The sequence below is a fragment of the Trematomus bernacchii genome, unplaced genomic scaffold (genome assembly GCF_902827165.1).
Source record: "Trematomus bernacchii unplaced genomic scaffold, fTreBer1.1, whole genome shotgun sequence".
Classification (NCBI taxonomy): domain Eukaryota; kingdom Metazoa; phylum Chordata; class Actinopteri; order Perciformes; family Nototheniidae; genus Trematomus; species Trematomus bernacchii.
In genome coordinates this window covers 3,098,130-3,119,967 of record NW_022987910.1, presented here as the reverse complement: position 1 = coordinate 3,119,967, position 21,838 = coordinate 3,098,130, and the positions used below count along the sequence as shown (strand labels likewise).

Below are 21,838 nucleotides of genomic sequence, written 5' to 3'. Positions count from 1 at the left end.
TTAGTTTAAGATTCATCCGTTAATCAAAATAACTGACACTTCGCAATCTCACTTTTTGTTGGGAAAATTGAGAAGTGGAATGTTTTGTAGTTGGGTGCTGTATTGGGCACATAATCAACTACAAAAAAAAAATCACACCACAAAACTGTTTGTGTTTGTGCCACAGTTTAACTGGATTCCCAAAAACTTCAGATCAGTTCTTCCGATTCTTTTAATGCCTTTAAAACCAAACAATTCAGCATGATGAACGAGATAAAATAATGTGTTGCTGCTTCTGTAATATTGAATACTTGAAGTTGTCAGCGGCTCACTGCGGTTGTTCAGGTCACGTGATCTAGAAAGTCTGATTTCCCGGGTGTTATTGATTAGTTGCCTGTGCAGTCACGTGTACATAATGAGCCTGTATAAAAGGCTGGATACCCAGATTTCCCATCGCCATGAATGCAACAGTAGATGACTCGGCACTAACTGTTGTCTCTTCTCTCCTCACAGTTGCGGCAGATGCAGGAGATGCTGCAGAAGATCCAGGATCAGATGCAAACTCAGAAAGACGGCTATTAACACAGGACAGTGTCTCTCTGTAACTGGGATGAAAAGATTTAAGAAACACAGGATACCTTTTGTCCCTTTTCAAGAACATTGACTTCCCTCTCTGTCCACCCACCTCCACCTCGTCAGCAGCGACCTTCTCTCGGATCAGGGACCTGCGAGGAGGCGGTGCGATGTTCTCACGTCTGCAGCTTCCTTTATCCTCTCTGACTTTACCACTGCTGCAAAACACTCCACCCTGTTCTTTCAAAAAATATAATTTAATGATAAGGATGGTTGAAGAGCAGCCTATGCTGCGATCTGATTTTCCAAACATCTGATTTGTTAGCCACATGATCACAGGGTTGTTTTATTACATGAAGTCTGATATGAGGTTTACATGTGGGGACCTGCTCAGATTGTAAAGCACAGATTTCTGGTGCAAGTGTTTATTTCTATTATCTATAGGTCAACATGCATACTATTAATAATTTAATTTTCTATATGAAACTCAGAAAGATTTTTCTTCAATGTGTTCCTGGTTTTATTTGGACTTCACTGCCTGATAGTACGTATGGTTGATTGTTTTATGTTCATTTCCCTTCAGCTGAGGTTCCTGATTATTCATTTGTTAAGATTCATTTTGATTTAGTGTAAGTGTCTGCATGTTTATCATTGGTGCCACCTCTGCTGCCTGACATCATGGATGCTCAACGATGGCCAGTCTTAACGCACTGCAACGCTAACTTATTGCCATATCAACGTTAAAATAATCTCACTTTTTACATGACAAATTAGTCCTTTATTGTTTGGAGAATTCCCCCAAAACAGAGTTGTTTCAAAGTGATTTTCTCTCCTGATAAAACCACCAACTGTTCACATGTGAGAGCTGATGATAGGACTTTGAATATTAGGCTTGCATGAGAAGGGCCATGCAGTGTATTTATTTGTGCATGTGTGTGAAGGTTTCTCTGATTGCAGATCAATTTAGTGATCATAAGGTTATTTATGGGCAATGAAAAATATGTAGCTACTTAGTTGTTGTTGATATTGAAAAGAGGTGGATTTTTTTTTTGTCTTCCGTTTGGTATAATTTTGTGAAGGGAACTCATGAGTTGTGTGCTAACCTTAATGTTTATCGTATAACCAAAGCCACAATGACCAACTTCATTTTCCAACATTGATTTTTGTTTTGTGTTGACATGAAGAATAGGACTTGTCAAAGCCAAGAGTAATGAACACATGTATTGGATGAACTTGATTCTCTTGTTATATGTACTGTTGTTACCCCTTTTTTGGAAATTAGTTAACTCCGCCATGTTGCGTGACCTTTGTTATGTAAAAAAAGAATTACATTCCTCGAATTCTGTCCCAGAGTCAGGTATTGCTATTGTTTCTGAATTTGTTTTATATTAAATTTGTCTTTTGTTATCCTGCTTTTTGGAGTATATTTATGTAATAAAATTATAAATAAAATGAGGATGGAGAAGACAATATGTACAAATTCTAATATTGTAATAAAATATGAATATCATTTCATGTCTCCATCTGACATTGGGTTTTGCTTTTATGTTGTGAAAATGTAGGCAGAAGTGAATGATGTGGCTTGATTTGAATAAATAATTTAACCTGTAACACATTTTATTAACTATTCCTATACGACATGTTCACTACATTTTCACCACCTATAACAGACAGTTCATTACAAACTGTCTGTTATATGTGCCTTTATTTTTATGTTACAGAACCCTGGCAGCTGCAGGTTTTCATTTGACTATTTTCTATAACATACTATGACTGTTTTTATTTTGTGATGGCAAACTAAAAATACTTTTTATTTATCGTTTTAAGGAATACAAAAAAAAACGGAACACAAGAGGGTTTAATAAATATACCAAGCTGGTCCAAGGTATTGGAGCCTTCAGGAATAATGAATAATATTTTTCTTCTTTAAGTCCACAATATCTTTCTCTTAAAAAAAAGAAAAGGACTTTTTTTATTGGATATAGCAGGAAACATAAATACAGGAAGGGGGATAGAGAGGGGACAACATGCACAATTCAGATTTGAACTCAGGGCCCTGCCAAAATGATTTTTACCAGGGTGCACACACTACCAGACTGAGCTACAAAGTTAGCTGCCTTCCCTCAATCATGTTTTAACAAGCATGAACCGTCACAAAATAAGTGAGCTGCAGATCTCGTGCAATTCGGCTGAGATACATATGATTCTCTCCACAAGTTAGAAAAGTCGATAGTTGTTTTTTGTCTATTGATTCAGGCTCTGATCACCTATGTGTGTCTTTATGAAACAGACTGACAGACTTCAATAGTCTACATGTGAGACAGTTTTAATACACAGCTCTCTGAAGGTTGACAGGAAATTAACAGCTTCAGTCGGATCTTTTGTTGTGTCGAGATGGTCCATTAGAGAAGTTTAATGACCGCTGAGGCAGGGACACAGGTTCGAACCCCGCATCAGGTGTGCAACAGAAAAGTATGTTTAGTTTACACTAAAACTTCACCACGAAAGGCTGCAATCGTCGAGATTTTGCGGCGATTTCAACTTGCACATTTCCGAATTTATAAAAAAAAGTCCAGAAGAGTTGAGTCCATGTGGTTGAGCTAGTTTAGCATAGCATAGCCATCTGGATAATCTGCGTAATTTCAGTTGAAACGCCTTCATTTTAAGGATAAACAACCTCCGTTAGAGGGTTACAAGAATACCTCAAACTTTATAATGTTTTATGACATTATTTACAACATACTATGCTATGAATATTTGTATGAGTTGTATGATATTTTTCACGACATAGGCTACTAACTATAGGCCTACAATGACTGTTTTGACATTTTTCATCTTCTTTCCTCACAGTTTCTACATTTTATGGATTTTCAAACTATACTTTACTAGGACTGTTTTATATTATGTGGTATATTACATATTATACTATGACAATTAAGTGACAATAAGAAACAATATGATATGACTTATTTATGTCAGTATTGTATGGGTCATTCTACAGAAAAGTTGGAAGTACTGTCACTTACTTTTGCAGACACCAAAATACATGACGTTGACCTAATACTCACATTCATTATATATGTCGAATAAATAGAGATTGTCTTTGCAATGGTACTAAATAAAAAAAATAAAAATTGTTTTATACATAAATTGCAATTTATTTAAAATGCCAAGTTCAAGGAACTGCCTTGTCACTTTGATCATACATGGAAGTGGAGCCTATAGTTTTCATTTAAAATATTTTTTTTTCAATAAATAAATCTCATTCATATTTACATAACATTACATACATTAAATATAACACTGAAATGGTAAAAAAAAAACGCAAATTATTATTAATAATATCCAATAAATGTCAGTCACCCAAAATTACGTCATTGGTGTTACTGCTACACAAAACGCTTTTATTTTGAAGTAATGTACTGTCTCTGAAATGCCTCCTGTAACAAGAGATCATTTGAGGCCGTGCAGTGGACAAAGACATAAGGAAAGTCAGATACTTCTTACTTTGTTTGTTAAAGATGTCATTTTATCTTCAAATGTTACGTGCATCTTTCAAGTCTGTCATTAGTGTTACTCATTTCATAGCCCTAGGGGTGAACATTTGAATGGGAAAATGTATTGTATTGAAGAGTTAAACGATTTTGATATTGACTGAAGCCATATTTGGTCTGACACATGGCAGCAATTTTGTTAAAATGGTAGTGTTTTCTCCAAATTGTCACTGGTGTTACCGTCACTGGTGTTACTCTTCTCCCTGGTAACACGTAACACCAGTGACGTTCCTATATAAATAAGCTTTGTATAATGTATACAAATAATAAAAATACTTTAAGCTCTACTTGTTGTGGATTCATCAAGTTAAGAGTTAGTTATTGCTATTTAACAGGTTTTAGATGTGTTTAGAAGGAATATATTTCAGCAGATTTGTATCACCCAGATTCCACCTTTTCTGTAGAATGACTCACATAGCTTCTGGCAATTAATAATAAAAAATCGTAATTTAAATCTGACTGTCAACTCCAACAGTCTTTGAAAAATAAAATTATCATTTGGTTAAAATCAACAAAAAATGCAGCTTCAGACATTAGTAAACATAATACAATTTATTAAGTAGCTTTTATAAATTTTACATATTTTCCCCAGCATTTTACATAATACAGTTAGATCTAAATGCAGCCCAACATATACAGGCTATATACAATTTAAACTTTCTCCATAGGGAAAAAACACGAGTATATTGTTGCTTCTTCAAGTATCTGAATCCCTGTTCATTTTAACACATTTTGTTTTGCTACAATATGATTTCTTCAGGATGATTTGCATAAAATATTGAGGAGAAAATCAGTTAAAAAGAGAACTAATAGTCCCTGCTTTAATCATATTGCATCGAAACAAAATAATAAACAATTACGGGGTGAATACTTTCCAAAGTGGCCGAATGAGATATCAACGTGAAAAGAGGTCTGTGTAGTTGCCACCCCGATAAACAGCACTATACATGGTCCCAGAAAAAACAACTATATTATCAAATTTTACACTGAACAGAAGAAGTAATTCTCCACATGAAACAAGCAACAGTAAATCTTAAAATACAAAATCATTTTTAAATGTTACGCTTTACATACAAGTGATACTTTCATAAAGTATATTTCTTTAAAAAAAACATAATAAGAAAAAAAGCGCTTAACTTCTGATGAGTGCACTTGTCCACATCCTTTCACAGACGAGTACATTCAGAATAAATAAGGAGAACAAGTGCTACGCTTAACTGCTGCTCATTGAGGCTAATAGAAATGTTCACAGTGCTAGCTTTGGAAAAGAATAGTCTTGAAAAATCACATTGATTGAATTAATGTTGGGTGTTGAAATCACTTAAAACTCTGAGCAAAGAAATATTACATTCCTACTGCAACATGTTGAAGTCAGACAGACCCTCTACAGCTCGCTTTCAGGATTATCACAAATACACAGTCATGACATGCATTCACAGCATGCAAACACCCATACTACTACCATTTCCCCTTGAAGACAGCATAGAAACACATGTAACTATATTTTATGGACCTTTTTTTATGTATTCACATTCAAAATTCAAAAGCAATCCCTCACCTTGTAGCTTCTGAGTTTGTATCTCAAGTGTTTAGTTTTTAAACACACCACTGTGTTGTGACTTTTAGGGGGTGTTTGGAACTGATTCTGTTTGGCAAAAATATTTAAAACATATATTAGCATCTGTGACCAAAACATAGCTATATCCTAAATAAAGTAACAATCTCAGTGTCCACGATAAAAATACAAACCCTGACAAAACTGCATGTTCTTTTTACTTTAAATGGCCGTTGTTTGAATGAGAACCATCAGTATTATACTATAATAGAAGTTTTTTAATAGTCACAGGAATATTAGCATTACATTGAGCACAATCAGCCAGCAGGGGGGGCTATAGCTGTATGCAGCATCACTGACGGCTGATGCTCCGCTCAGGAGCTTTGGTTCAGTCCGGGATTTGACTCCAGCCCTGCAGCATGTGCCTCTGTTGAGGAGGAGCTCCTCTACATCACATTCCCAATGTGCTGGTTATGGCGGGTCCAGCAGTGATCCTACACTCAGTCTCACAGAGTAGCTTCTCCACTACATAATATATGTTAATCCACAGTGATAACCAGCTGCAAGTACCTCCATGAACACGGTGACATGCTGCAGACATGGACACTAGGCTTGCTATACCCAGATCAGATTTATTTGAAGTAAATCAGATTTGGCTGTTCAATTCAAAGATATGACATCGTGTTCCTTTTCTTCCACTCTGCGGATCTTAATACTTCCCGGACTTGCTCGCTGCACCCGCTCTCCCTTAAGGGTCCACCATGCTTTGTTTGCCATTAACATCTACACAACCATGTGTCTATGATTACATTGTTTACTAGGTTCTTCTTCGATTAAGCTATCCTAATTTTGCTTTCCAAGTGCAGAAATATTATGTAGGCACATTGACTGGTAAGGGGGTCACCGACAGATGCTTCAGCCCTAATGGACAGTGTAGTGGCAGCACAAGACTTCCCTTTATGCAGAGAGTGATGTCTTAACATCTGCCCACCATATATATTGCCAGACTTGCTCAAGAGGATTTCAATCATATCCCAAATTCAGGATAAAGATCTCAGGACACCGGTGAAAGACTCTTTAAAAAGAGGGTTTGTTGTAGGAATGTTCCCAGCTTTCCATCAGCTGTAATGCTTGTGAATGAAAGTCAAACTCTGGATCAGCGAGGGGTCCCGCAGATCTCCGGCCCTCACGGTGGGCTCCTCAGAGGCCTGATCTAAGGCCTGTAGTTCCCCCATATCGAGGGACGTCCCCTTCTCCCAGCCTAGCGGTCCTCTACGTGGGGTTCAGGCCAGCTTCAGAGTGCCGATGGGGAAGGAGGGCATGGTCACCATAGTCAGAGGGTTGAGCACCGTCTGACCCACCAGCTGCGGGTGGTGCGTCACCATCTGGGTGTTCACTGCTGTCTGCTTGCCCATGATGGTGGCAGCGGGTTGGCTAGTCACAGTGCCGTTCATGTGATGGGGGGCGTGGTTTATGGTGTGGGTGATGTGACCCATCATGGCCGACTGTGTGACGGCCACCTGCTGGGGGTAAAGGTGCTGGTGGAGGTGGGCCACCGGGTGCACGGTGATGTGGCCGATGGGTTGGTGGGCTAACTGGACCGTGCTGGTGGAGGAAGCCAGATGGGCGATGTGTTTGTGACCCCCTCCATGGATGACGTGGTTCACTGCTTGTATGACTGAGGGGTGGGACACTGAAGCGTGGGCTATGACTGTGGGGTGGAGGCTGGACGCCGTCACCATCTGTGTTTGGGTGGGGACGAGGGTCTGCGTGAGGCTGATGGGAGGGCAGGGGGAGGCGAGTGTATGGGGGACTGCAGGTTTGAACCCCGGCTGTTGAGGAGTCACTGTGAGCGGATGGAGCAGAGGGACTTTGTGCTGGATGGAGATGTGCTGGGTGATGAAGGAGGTAGTGCTGGGGGCCAGGGTGGGGGCCTGCGTGGGGGGTGCAGTCCGGTGCAGATCAGGTTTCATGGTTTGAGGCACGGTGGGTAAGGCAGTCTGTGCTCTCGGCGCAATCTCTTCTTCCAGGTCTTCATCCATGATGTCTTCACCTTCTGCAACAGAGGAAACAATGAACTCATTATCACCACATGTAATCGATCACTTGCAGTATTTCATTTGACTAACAGATATATTTAGAAATATAATGTGCTTTGGTGCTGTATTTGGTAGGTCATTTTGCAGGTTAGAACTGTAAAATGTAATAAATGTATTTATACCTTGTGCCTTACATGTAGCACACAGTTGCACAGACAGTGACGCCACAGACAAACACATATATCATTGGTGTATGAGTAGACTTAAAGCTTGCACACACAAGCATAACATAAGCCGTAGCAACAACTTTCAAAACAAAGTGTTGACAACAATGAGGTCAACATTTAGACTACATTTACAAAAAGGTTTGTGTACGCGCTGTAAACTGAAGTTAAAGAAAGAAAATCAGAATCGGCCGGTCAGACTATGATTCTTTCTTTTTTTTTCTTAAATCTGTCAATAGAATCGAGTCTTTGCGTCTCTAACACAGGGGCGTCCCTAAAGGTGGTCCGGCCCGGCGGTCGGTGTACCTGAGGCGGTGGAGGTGGAGGCCTGGTCCTCCTCCGGCTGTACGGTCTGTCGCAGCACGCGGTCCACCTCCATCACATCCATCCACTGGCTCAGCTCGTTCTTCAGCTCCGCTAACCGCTGCTGCGTGGCGATCTTCTCTCTGGCCAGTCGCTCCATGTCGTGCTCGTACTCCTTCTCTTTCCGCTTCAACGTCTGAAAACAGAGAAGAAGAACATTGATAAACTCTCAAATCATTCGATTTTAAAATAATGAATAGAGAATCTTCATCGTAGTGTTACCAGTTTAAAGTAAGTACCACAGAATAATGCAATATACAACCGCACCTAAATAAATGCTGTCTCTGTGATGCCTTACTTTTGTTGATTAACGATTAAGAGAGATGTCAATTTAACTTTGAGGCCTAAGTCGATTCGGTTTTTTTAAATATTTTTTTAATATAATCATTTTGAGGTAATTTTCCATTTTATGCCTCTTTATAATTAAGCTTCACTACATTTTGCAGGGAAATAATGCACTTTTTACCTCAAAAACAAAACCATGCATAATTTAACCTCAATAGAAACCAGCATCAATGCCCATGCAGTCTCTACAGCTGATTCATAAGGAACAGGTCCAAGAAATACAGATTTAAAAACAAACCTGCGACCAGAGACTGTTTGCAGGGAACTAAATATCAGTGCTAAATACGCAGGCAGAGGTGGAGGGGGGCAGGAGGGGGGAGGCGGGTGTGGAAAGTCGGAGGTGCTGCCAGGCTGTGGCTCTCTGTGACCCAAATTCCCCTAACCCATCAGCTGACACAACGCAAAACAAACTGAGCTGCCCCTCCCTGCACATGGCTACAGGATACGAGAAATGTATATGTACAAAGAGTGTTCAGCAACATATCATCTTAAAACTAATGCATAAATGACTGCTGGCTATCATGATACAGTCAGGATCGAGTTACGCTGTCAGGGGATTCAGGTTTTGAAAATGTGACACTTGATATCATTTATTACATGTCCAGCTCAATCAAAGTACCCGAAACAACCTCGGCTAGGGGAAACGACCCAGTGTGAAATCTGTTACCAGCAGCCTGATGACTCGGGATCGTAAATCCATTTGCCCAAAGAGGACTTCCTGTTAGTGTTCATGCCACCGTGTATCTGTGAAGGTACAGCATGTGCAGGTCATCTAGAGTGAGAGGGCCGGATTGAGACAATGTGTGTTGTGTTGTAGCTGCATGTAGAGGGATTTCTATCAGCGGAGTTTGTGCGAGTACAGTACAATATGCTTGTACATAAATAGCACGGGGTGACAAAAGGTGGGCCTTGTGTAATTCTGCACCTGTCTCTAGTCCTGATCCAGGATTAAAAACACACAGGCCGAGCAGTCTGTGCATGGACTGACTACAATCACCAACACAAATACAAACTCAGAGGAAGTCCTTTCCCCATTTTTGTTGGCAGAAAAAAGTCAGGACAAGAATTATTAATACCAGTTAAACAAGCAGTTTGTAGTGGTTAAAGTGAAAAAACCACTTCAAATGATAAACCAAAACGAAATATATATATATATACACATATACACCGAGTGGCACATTTTACAGTTAAAGAAACATTAGTGTGTTATCATGGCACTTCTAAATGACCTCAAACCTTGTTTGGCAATTCTGTACTTCAATATTCAGGTGACGCATACACCGTTATATCTGCAATAAACTAATATAAACCTGGCACATTTATTAGTCTGGATCTGCTTTAAAAAGTGGTTTCTATAAACATCAAATTGTATCATAATTGTCCAAATTAGAATCTGAATTCTCCAAATTAGAATCAGAATTGTCTTTACTGAGCTTTGTTAAAGATGATCCAGAAGGTAACACTGCTGTCTGACCTGTATGTTTTTACTTGTGAAAGTGTTCGAATGCTTCTGGAATATTACAGGAATTCAAGTATTGCATCATTTCTCTGTCATGCACACAGAGACAAGTTATAAGCATGGGGAGCAGATTAATAAGTAACCTGGTACATAAACAGCCACTCTCTGTCCAGAGATCTGAGGATATCGGTGCTTCAGTCTGAACACGTAAACAGTTTCCTCGGTGGAAGCACATGATGTACTGAAATTCCCCCATTGCCATTCCCCCATTGCCATGGAAACAGATGGAAACCTCACAAGGTTTCCTCGGTAACATCAAAGACCATGCACACCTTCGTGTGCTAAAGGTACATTTTAGTTTAATTTCTTCTTACAATAGTGTAATAGTGAAAGCGATCGGGAACAGATTCTCTCACACACACGGCGTTGTAAGGGTATGAAGAGCGTACAAAATATGTGACACGTGGATCGAGAGTAAAAAGGGAGGCACCCTTTCACTCATGTGCTAGCAGGCAGCTTTATGTGAGCCGTGCCTCAAACTATGACTCGTGGTGAGAAACACCACAAACACCCACTGATCTCTCTCTGTTGCAGGGCTGATGGGGGACAGAGCAAACACTGTGTTGGTCTCTTTAGAAACCAGGTCTGCTGCTGATTCCTCCCTCATGACTTCATCCCCCTGTGAGTCACGTCACCAGGTTGATATTGTGCAGAGCTCCTTTTGTCTCTTTGCTGCACATGGCCGCGCCCCTGAACCACAAACGTCCTCCTTCAAGAGAGAGACAACGCCCCACCTTTGCCTTGTATCGATTAGTACAGGGAAAGGCTGCGTTATACGAGTGTGTGTTGGAAGGTAAACACTGCCTCTGCGCTGTCACAAGCAATGTGAGTGCTGAGCACATGGCCCCACAGAGAATGGGAGAGGGAGGGCCACAGAGCGTGGGGGATTGAGAGAGAGCATTACAAGCTGTACTCACTGACTCACTTTTGCAGTAGACGGCACCAGGCTGGGTTTTTCTTAAAGGGCCAGGAGCACAGGAAGCCACGTTGCAGACATGCTGCTGGATGACTGATCAGAGGTCTTGTGACAGTGGAGTGGTATCCATAATCTCTTGTCTTACTGTGGCCTCGAGCTGCAACTGAGACCTTCACGTGGTGCCTGCCTTCAACAATAAAAAGCTTGTCCATGGGAAAAAAATCCCCACTATTGCACACTGCTCTTTGTGCCTAAGCATGTGCTGGTCAACACTGACCTTAATACCTCATCGTGGCCTGAGGGTGGGGGAAAGTCCAGACCATGCTGGAGATATTTCTCTTTTCCCCAGAAAAGTAGAATTTCCCTTGAGATGAATACACACAACAGCAAATGTAGCATTTTCTGAATCTGACTGTGTCTTCTGTAGCAAGACTCCAAAGACAAAGCTGAGAGGTTTAAAAAACCTTGACATATTAAAGCGGTGACCTCGACTGCCGTAGATTATTTCTCAAGGCTGATAATAACTTAATAATAAATTAATAAGGCTTCAAGGGGAATATGCCATTGTTTGTCTAACTAAATCCTTCAAATAATGAAACACACATACACCTTTTCCACCTCTACACTCCAGATGGCACGACACATTTCAAACTGGCATTCTGGGAGAAGCAGTGGAGGAACACGTTCAGTGAGCTTTGAAGGGGAGATGAAGCGCGAGCGAGTAAAACGAGCCCTGTGTTTACCGCTCCATGTTCCCTCCCTGCTACGGAGAGTCCTGCCTGTTGCAGAGCTGGGCGGGGGCCATGTGGAGGGGAGGGCGGGGGGGGGGGTGACGTCACGCGGATCACGCTAGCCATGTGCTTGCTGCTCATGTGGCCTTAAAAGCTCACATATGCAGGATGGAGGGAGGAGGAGCTCTAAAGCATCGGGGTTCATTTTACAGCCTGGGCTTTTACACAGCAAGCTCAGGGGAGAGCCTTCGGGAACAAGATGTCATACATACATTTAAAGTCAAAACCCAAACCTGTGAACATAACATAATCTATTTGTGTGTAAGGTTTCTGGCTAGTTAGTTGCTGAGTCATTTGCACATGAAATGAAATGTGGAAGTAACACATGATCTTGGCCAGGCCAGTGGCTTTCTGTGGAAAACTGAACATAAAACTAGAAACAGAGCTACTTTTCTCACATTGACATGAAGAGAAGATGAAGCATATGAAATCTGGCGCTAAGCCTGAAGCCTCTCCTGAGCTCGGTGTTTTTGTGCAGGCTGCCCTCGGTGGAGGGCAAGGACAGGGGCTGGGGGGGGGGGGGGGGGGGGGGGGGGGAGAGCTGTGTGCATGCAGACACGCGCCTGTAACCTCCATGTCACAATGAGTGTGGCGTTTTGTTTTGGCTTCCCATCAACTTAGTTCCTCCCTTTTACTCTTATCCTTTCAAAACAGATCCAGCCAGGCCAATAAAAAAAGCCTTTGCCTTAAAGAGGCACACTGTTGTGACCTGCAAGAGCTACAATCTAGTGTTATGGCACTGGGTTATATTTCTAAACAAGAAATGACATGTTAAGAAGGAACTGTCCCTGAGAATAATTCACCATTAATTTGGTGGAAATATGTCGAGCTCTGGTGACAAAATAAATGAGGTATTTGTGTCCACCCAGAACTAATGGGGTTTGTAACAGTTTGCGAATGGTTCTAATATTTGTTTCCAGTGTATTTGCTTTAAACGTCTCAGTGGTGCAGCTCAGCTGTTGATAGGAGGAAAAGAGAGGCAGGTCAGTCTGCCAGTCGAACACAACAATGTAACAGGGTGTTGCTTAATCACACAGAGGGGGGCAGAGGGGGGAGGTTGGGTGAAGCTCTGCACCCACGCTGTCCTACTTTCCCTCGGTATCCACGCGCCGAGAGGAACAACCAGACTGCTGCATATCAGAGCATCAAATCAGCAGCTCCCTGTCCTCTGCAGCTCACATTAGTAAACCTGCACCACTGTTATGAAACAATAAGAAATATGAACACAGGGCTGGTGCTTCCATAGAGGCCTGAATAGATCATAACCAAGAAGAGCACACCTATCATTACCACTCAGTATAACCAAAGAACTATCTTACATTCTGTACGCCTTACATCAAACCATGACCATTGCTGGACCTAAATAAAAATACAACTGCTCCACTAGCGTAAATGAAATTCTAATAAACCTGGATTATGTTATTAGATCAACTACAGCATGAATACACATAAATAAAACACCTTATGCCAAACAATAGGACACAGCTCAGTTTGTCAGAAAAAGTTAAACTAGGCCAGTAGTGGACCTTTGCACCAGCTGTTTACAACCATATACTCTCAGAGTGAGAGGCTGACGCACACACAGGGTGAGTCATTTGTGGACATGGCACGTTTTTTTGCCACTAGACAAAAAGTCACATAAAAATGTTGCAAAAGAGGAAGCGTCAATGATTCCTCAGTGAAGAAGGATCCAAACACATGAACACAAAATTGCAAGAAAACAAGAATAAGTTATAAATCACTGTGTGATGATAAATGCAGCAGGAAGCAGGTTTTAAACGTCTTCTTTGGTGAGAGTATCAGTAGTAAATGTTTATTTGGGACGGACAAAGATTACACTTAAAATAAGTAAACCCAACATATATATGTCTGTTTTATGTATATATGTCACACTGTGGGACTGCGGGAAACGGTATCTCGAGATTTCTGGATGTATAACACACGTAGTAATTTTGACAATAAAGCTGACTTTGACTTTTGACTTTGATCCACTCATCGTGTAGATTGTGTCCTTATAAATCAATTTCAGCCCAGCAAATGTGTTCTCTTAAAAAATAAATGCTTTTGAGAAACAGCTTCCCTTGAAAAAGAGATCTATGATCTCAATGGGACCAATCTGGTTAAATAAAGGTTTGAAATGAAATGAAACAGAATGTGAATAGTTGTATGAAAATCCATGAAGAAAAAGGCAACACCTGCACACCTACTAGAACTACAAAAAGTTTTAAAACATTTCTAAACTGCCGCTCCTCTTGGACCCCAGATTCTATTTTAAATGTCAGCGATACTTTAAAAGAAATCTTGAATGCTTTAGGAAGAGTCACTGGGGTTGATAACAATTGATCCGTCAGTTTCACATTGCTATGATGAAGCTCTGGCATAGTCAAATTGATCAGCAAAATGCCTTTGCTAAACTTATAACCAGCACTTTGTATTAGCAAGCTGGACTGGTCTTACCTGAATGTATCTCAGCGCACTCCTCAGCACGCTCAGATTGGAGGTCTTCTTCTCGTCGATGTTGGGGATGTTCTTTTTCAGCGTCTCAAAGCACTCCTTCAAGTGTGCTCGTCTGACAGACACAAAACACAGAGAGGGGATTTGAGACAGCAGGGATGGTTGAGCCACATTTGGCTTTAATTTAGCAACAGATGATTAGCAAAACAACTTTTTTTAAATAGTGGTCTCAACTAAAAAGCAATCAAGCTTAGCATTAAAATTAAACGGCAACAAATAAAACAGAGGCAACTGTCAGTTTCAGAGAAAAAATACTATGTAGCTAGTAAACTATTATTAAATGTAACAACACAAATAAGCTCAGATGGCGCTCTCTTTAAGGACCTATGGTAGACAGGTTGAACCCACCTGTTTTTCTCAAGCTTGTTATGCACTTCTCTTGTGCCTGCCCTGTAAGAGCACAGATGAGAGCACAGTAAGAATTTGGCGTTTAAAGGGCAGTGTGACATGAATAATAAAAATCAACCAAAAAATATTTCTTACTAGCAAAAAGCTTAGTGACGATAATATTCTGTCTTTTAGAGGTGAAATATCAATAATGTAACAGCTTTACAATTGCTACATGTAGCTATTTTTTTGCATTTCACATAATCAAAAGACTTTGATTGGAGGCTACAGGTCAAATGTACCTATATATTGATCAACAAAAATCAACAGATCTATTAAAAGCAATTCTCCCATTTAAATTATGTACCCTCCCGGTCTCTTCTTGTCGAGCAGGCGGCCGTCGTCAGGCGGACTCCCCCGGCTGGCGGGGCCGTTCTGCAGAGGGGCCTGCTGCAGCACGGGGCTCGTCTGAGGCAGGATGGCGTGTTGCTGCGGGGGCGAGACGATGGACCCCGGGTAGCGCTGCACCAGCTGCTGCAGTTTAGCATTGTTAGTCTGGGTGAGGAGCTGCGGGTGGAGGCTCTGTATCAGCTGCTTGTGGTTGGCGGTCAGCACCGAGGGCTCAGGTTTGGGCTGTGGAGAGCGCGGCAGCGTGGCGGCAGGCGGGGGAGCAGCAGGGGGGGAGAGCGTGGCGACGGGCAGCGTGGGTGAGCCTGCAGGGTTAGGGGTGACCACAGGGATGGGGATGACAGTGATGGGCATAGACGGGGGAGGCAGAGAGGGCGGGATGGGCCCCGGGCGGCCCCCAGACCGCATAGCGTCCCCTTTAGAAACATTGTTGATGTGGATAGTTGAGTTGTAGAGCACAGCAGCGTGCCTCTGCTGAGAAAACTGCTCCAGACGCTGCTTCTCCTTTAGGTCATCCTCTGAGGAAGAAACAAAGCAGGTTACCAGGAGATATGACACACTGTACACACTTTAGGGACAATGATCACAGCATGACGCCACCATATCTGAATATGCTACGTTTTGCGAAATTATAGGAAAAAAATCAATAATAGAAAAGTAACATTGATTCAGATTTACAGGAAAGTATGTCAGAGGAAATGCATGAGGCCCTTTTGCAGTAGCAACTAGCATCTACTGAAAATGAGAACTGACAAAATATTTGATAAACCATCGAGAAGTCCTTGAAACAACCTAAACACTTTCTGACACACAAACCAAGGCCTGCTAGCCTTGATTACCCTCACTAAAGTCAAGTGTTTTAGATCCAAATCTAGTGATATCACCACACAGAGCAGTTTGAACGTCATTAACCAGTGTAGCACGATGCCAGGTTTCTGTTTATCAAAGCTCTTTTTCTTTTTTGGTGCTGCTCTGTAACAGGCTTAAATCTGGGTCAGAAAACGTTGGCTCAACCAATCAATCAATCAATCAATAACTTCAACCAACAAGAGTAAACTAGATTTTGAAAGTATTTGACTGAAAAAAATCCCAGCACCTCCCTTCAGGCTGCCTTCCAAAGTCACTCCTTCACATGAAAGCAAACTACCAGACTAAAGGCTGCAGGACGAATACCGAATACCGTATAATAATACATAGATTCAATAATAAATTACCCACTGTAATTTTTTTTTTTAAAGGAAGATTGTTTTCCATTTAAATGTCCGGAAGAGCCAAGGAATATAATTGACTTGTATTTTTTATTGGTGCTTTTTGTGAGTCTATATAAATGAAACTGATGTGTTAACTGGGCATATGATGTGGTGTCATATATCGATCAAAGACTCCTGAACTGATTGTGTTGGGGCAGACTTTGTGATATCAGAAAATATCACACTTCTGTCCAAAGAGTCAATATAATATATATAGTATAGTAATTATTATAGTATTATAATTGTATTTGACAAAGCATTTGATTCATTCATTGCTGTTGTGATGTAAAAAGAAATGTGAAAAACAGTGCTTCTAAAATAAATTGCCTAAGCTTTAGATTTATGTGCATTTACACATTTAGCCATGCTTCAGGTACACTCTCACTGAAGGAGGGTTGTTTCTTAACAGAGCTGCATCTCGCTGTAATGTAATCCCAGTCACAGTCCGCTGACTAAGCTGTGTTTGGAAGGTGGGCGAGAGTCTGCTCTACATCTCGACTAACAAAGAAACACACTGTGGGAACCCTTAGCATGTCAACTATATAAAAGGCATTACATACTGCATGTTGTGAAGAGTGTAATAAAAAACACGTAGGAGGTGAACTGTTGCTTCTAAAAACGCACAAGTCAGAGACCCCAAGTTGACGCAAAAATTTAAAAAATGTCATTGCTCAATTTAGACCTTTATACCATCAAAGATTAAAAAAATAAAATAACTTGTTGCAATGTTAACTAGTTGTTAACAAAAGAACAGCCAACAGCTGATTGTACAGAAAAACTGTGACAAACAATGTGAGTTCAGAAAACGTGAGAAGCTTGACAATATGTGAAATATTGCAGTATTCTTCTTTTTTTTTAAGCAGAGGTGGAATCAAAGAGTTTAATCTGCCTTGTAGTACTATCCAATCATATTGAAGACAGCCTCACCATTATGTATGCATGCTGGAGAAAGAGGCTGAGTGTCTAGTTGCTATGGCAGCTATGATGTTCACTATCAAGAGGTCGATATACAAGAAGTCGTCATTTCCCAGGGTCACTGCAGCACTACACACGCTGTTAGTGCTGAACAGTTAATGGACATTTGCATACAGCATTTTACAATAAAAAGGAGTTGCAATATCTTTAACTAAGGGCAGAGTTTACATTTAATTTACAATTTAGTTTACAGAGATTGCCCGGCCTACACATCACGTTTGTCTCATTATTCCAGACCTATATCTGAGAATACACACTCAGTTGCCAGTTTATGAAGTACAGATACCCTTGTTGGTATGAATGAGATGGATCAAAATAACATCCGTCAGTATAAAGCAACACAAAAACAGCACTGTGAACCACATCCTCCAAAATGGTCAGAAAATGTTATCTCAAATGTAATCTCACAAAACTATTCAACAGAAACTGAACTTAATAAATCAGATACATGGGTGCATATTCATGAATTCCTTTTTGCACATGTGACAAATGTTGTAAAGACAGCTTCCTGAACATGTCCTACATCACATGAGCGAAAAAAAGAGACATTCCCAGGTCGAAATCACTCTGCAGTACAATTTAACTGTATCATATTTAACAGACTGGTGTGTCACTGTTTGCTGCATATGTAAGTAGCATTCCACTTTAAAGTATTGTTGTGAAAGTAAAAAGGAGCAGAAAAGAACAAGATGTTCTGGCTTCTGTGCTTGCCAGTGCTCATAAGGATGTTACATTATGAGAGACTGATCATGTGTTATTGTGGGGCAGAAACTCACTAGAACGACGAGAGCCTTATCAGAGGGGTATGAAGCACTTAAAAGAACAACAGGATTTTCTATAAGCATTATATAACTGCAGCACATTGAGAAACACTGGCCTACTTTTCACCACACAGTGACCTGCTCTACAGTAGCAGAGATGGGGGGGGGGGCTCTGCTCTCCCAATGCAGCATGGCGGGAGGAGCTGGGAGAATGATGGAGAGGAGCTCTCACTCTGAGCGATGAAGAGGAGCTCTCACTCTGAGCCTTTCTGATAAAGCTGCAGCAGGTCTTTTCATGATGCATGAACCTGCTTGCTAAAGTATAACCATTTTGGCTTTTACACATAATTGTTATTAATGGAAATTCTTTATATAAACTGTCCAAAGTAAAAGTACACGCTTATTTACTACGACACGCCTGAGCTTTCCTGTCATCTATTCATTAGCGTGCAGCAACAGCATTTCCATAAATTCTGTGTTGAACCATTTTCAAGCCCGATACAAAAGTAGCTACAAAAAGATCTCCATCATCTAGGTGTGGTACACGCTTTAAATGTGTTGTAGGGGTAGGTATGTTATAGAAATGCTACTAATACCAATTGACAGAGCAATTTAGGCAAGTAACACACAGATTACAATGGATTTGTGAAAGGGGCTCAACAGTTGTGGAAACTCTGCTATCCATGTGCTGTAGTTTAAAATATATATTCCACCGTCATGTTCGATTTAACTCATCTTAGCTTCCTTTAATCAAATTACACACAAACCTGAAACCAATAAAAAAAAATGTGTAAAGGCATTGTTTCCAATAATAGTTATACTGGTTGTGTCTAATAAGTGCAGTTGTGAATGTAATAGTAATGCATATTTATTTGACAAAATAATCTTTGATTTGATTAATTTAAAACAAAGTTAATGTCAAACCTGGTATTTTGCAACACCCCTGTTCATTGTATATTAATTCTGCATTTAGTGTTGCATTTGGTACACAGTGTATTTCTTTGTTCCAGTCACCGAGCAGCAACATCTGTTTGCCTTTCTGGTGCAGATTTTGTTTTCACAAAATAATTAAATGTTTTAACTTCGAGGAGGTGGTCAGTTTTTTTCCAGACTGCATTTAGTAGTGACTCATCTTCCTCATAACCAATCTCTGGGAGGGGTAGCCCGGCACGCACGTGGTGAAAGGGGCGGGGCTGATAACAGGGAGGCGTGGTTGTCTGATACACGTCACCGACAGACACCCAAAGCCACGAGCGACTGAAAGGCCATGGAGTTTGTGTTTTTTTTTTTCTCATTTAAGAGCCAAACAATGAGACTTAATGATTTATAAACAAGCTGTTTTAGGACTACAACACTTAACATTTGCGAGGAAGCAAGAATTAATAAAAAGCACATACGCATAGGGGAAGCCTTAAGCCTCTTGATCCCCCAGCGACGACGTCAGGTCATCATTATGTAAAACGAGCTTCCCTGGGCCACCGCCCTTGATCCCCGCATGTTTTGGTGATTTAAATTCAAATGTCTCGAAGCAGTGCTGTCACAAATATGGTGACAATCAAAGGTTACCATTTGATAACTTTACAGTGATGCTGCCTTTGAAACAACTATGTCTATGCAGCAGGTTTCAATGCAGTGAGCCCTGATACTGCAGCAACCCCTGTATGTTTATATGGTATTTGGCTTTATGAATTAGGTTAACACTAAACCACACTGTTACACCAGGAGAAAACCTAATTATGCAATGCGTCTGTAAACGAAAGTAAAGAAATGTCACTGACTGACTGAAACATAACTGCACTCAGTATTTTATCATGTTTTCATAAAGCTACAAACCGACGATTGTTCATTCTGTAATTATTTCATGAATGGCGCTGATAGATATGGTTTGTCCATAACTCAGAAAATTAATCCTTTCGAGATACATTTAACGGACCTGTTAAGCCTTTCTTTTTAATATTTCATAGTAAACCATGTTGTAAAAACATTAACTATATTTATTAAAAAAAAAACACCAACTTACCACGTGCTTTCTGTTGTTGCTGGGCTTGCAATTCCAAAAACTTGGCTGCTTCCAGAAGCGTTTCGATGCTCATTTCTGTCCACTTAGAAACACTGTGGCCTAATCTTTCAAAGAGAAAGGCGATAAAGCAAATGCGATATCCGCCCGAGTACTACAGGGAGAGGATCCCAGTCTAATGCTGGAAGAAGGGTAATCGGATACCCCCTCGGTAGAAACTCTACCACTCACGTAGAAGAGTTACAAACAAGATGGCGCTCAAAGTAGTAGGAACAAATAAGGTTTGTGAATCACGTAGCGTTTGTAACCGCCCACAGACTCACTCTCTCCCATTGCACATAACCGAGGACACGACAAAACACGGACAGTGATTTGGATTGGATTAACAACTGTGTTATAAAGCTCCACTCACAGTTGTAAACATGTCGCTAGCATCCATTGACCACTTTTAAATGTATTTTATTTATAACAATGTAGAAAAAGACGCGCTGCAACAGTGTCTGTCATATGTCAATTAACAGCGGGTTGCTCAACAAGGAGGCATATTTAAACAATATATATAATTACTAAGGGCTTTTTAGATAATCATTTAAATACCTTACACAATATTATACTTGTATAGGCCTACAAATGTTTATAATCGTGTCATCTAATGACTACATGTGGCTTGTTTGGGAAATGTTAACTCGGGAAACGCTAGCCTACTTCCAACGTCTATTTCCCCCCCGCACAGCGTTAATAGTGTGTTAATAACACACATAGATGTAAGATAATTATAACACAACATTATTGACAACTATGGTTGACACACATGGACCGCAACCGAAAGTGTGCATTTTTAAACTCACATTAATACATATTTCAAAGTTGCTAGTTAGATGTGCCCACAGTATGGCCATAGGCTAGGCCTACTCGTTTTCAAGGTTTTAAAATATGTTGTAATTTTCCTTATCATAGCCTACCTACATAATAGTATTATTTTGTCGACTTTGGGTTTAAGGTCAATTTAACCGTCACGAAATGTCCGCCTCCGTAATTTACTAGTTACCATGACTGCAGCACATCTACATCTCATTGATGAATTGTTCAGCAGCCAATCAGCGTTAAGAAACACAAAGTCTGCACACATGGAGACAAGTGCTGCACCTTTGCCGCGGCCAGGCTTTAAATCATGATAGATTGAACATACGTGAAAAAGATGCCAAACCAGCCCAGCTAAGGGTAAAAACACATAAAAACAGTTTAAGTTGTCGCTGTTGCGCAACACCATTAAACATGGCAATTTTCATCTGTTTCTTCTATTAAACATTCAACTAGTCCTCATTCATTCATTGACAAAAAAGTGCACTAGATACTTTTGCACTGGGACATTCTGCCTAACAAGTACTTTTGGTACTCAGGTATATTTTGAAGCACACTTTTGTACTTTTACTTTATATTTTGAATGCAGGATGTTCACTTGTCTATACTGTGGTATTGCTACTTTTACTAAAGAAACATTAAGTATATTCTCCTCCACCTGATATTGACGCTATAACTATAACTTCACAATTAAATTGTTACATTCTTAACCAATTTGATTACTTGGTTAGGGGTTAGAAAAATATAGACCAGTAGATATATGATACTGTATGGACTCTTGCATCAAAACCCAGCCAATATTTCAAAACCAAAGCATCATACTCACATCTGAGGGGCAGAGCCAGCAATTGTTTGGCAATTTACTTT

At 40.5% G+C, this 21,838-nt stretch overlaps 2 protein-coding genes across 4 annotated transcripts in view; one reads left to right on the top strand and one right to left on the bottom strand.

Annotated features, from left to right (window-relative positions):
- Positions 1–1,959, top strand: part of sept4b (septin 4b) — a 40,807-nt gene extending 38,848 nt beyond the window's left edge. For both annotated transcript variants that reach the window (XM_034115106.1, XM_034115107.1), the window contains one exon: positions 493–1,959. In XM_034115106.1, the coding sequence (XP_033970997.1) occupies positions 493–561 (69 nt within the window). In that variant the 3' untranslated portion in view covers positions 562–1,959. The remainder of the gene's footprint in view (positions 1–492) is intronic.
- Positions 1,960–4,643: 2,684 nt separating this feature from the next.
- Positions 4,644–20,355, bottom strand: mnta (MAX network transcriptional repressor a). 2 transcript variants are annotated; one of them, XM_034115220.1, is made up of 6 exons: positions 20,114–20,355; positions 15,067–15,625; positions 14,721–14,762; positions 14,316–14,427; positions 8,231–8,423; positions 4,644–7,717 (listed from the first exon to the last, which is right to left on the bottom strand). In XM_034115220.1, the coding sequence occupies exons 1-6, from the start codon at positions 20,184–20,186 to the stop codon at positions 6,945–6,947; spliced, it is 1,752 nt and encodes a 583-aa protein (XP_033971111.1). In that variant the 5' UTR covers positions 20,187–20,355; the 3' UTR covers positions 4,644–6,944. The 2 variants fall into 2 exon arrangements, with proteins under 2 accessions (XP_033971111.1, XP_033971112.1); XM_034115221.1 differs by lacking the exon at positions 14,721–14,762.
- Positions 20,356–21,838: the final 1,483 nt, after the last annotated feature.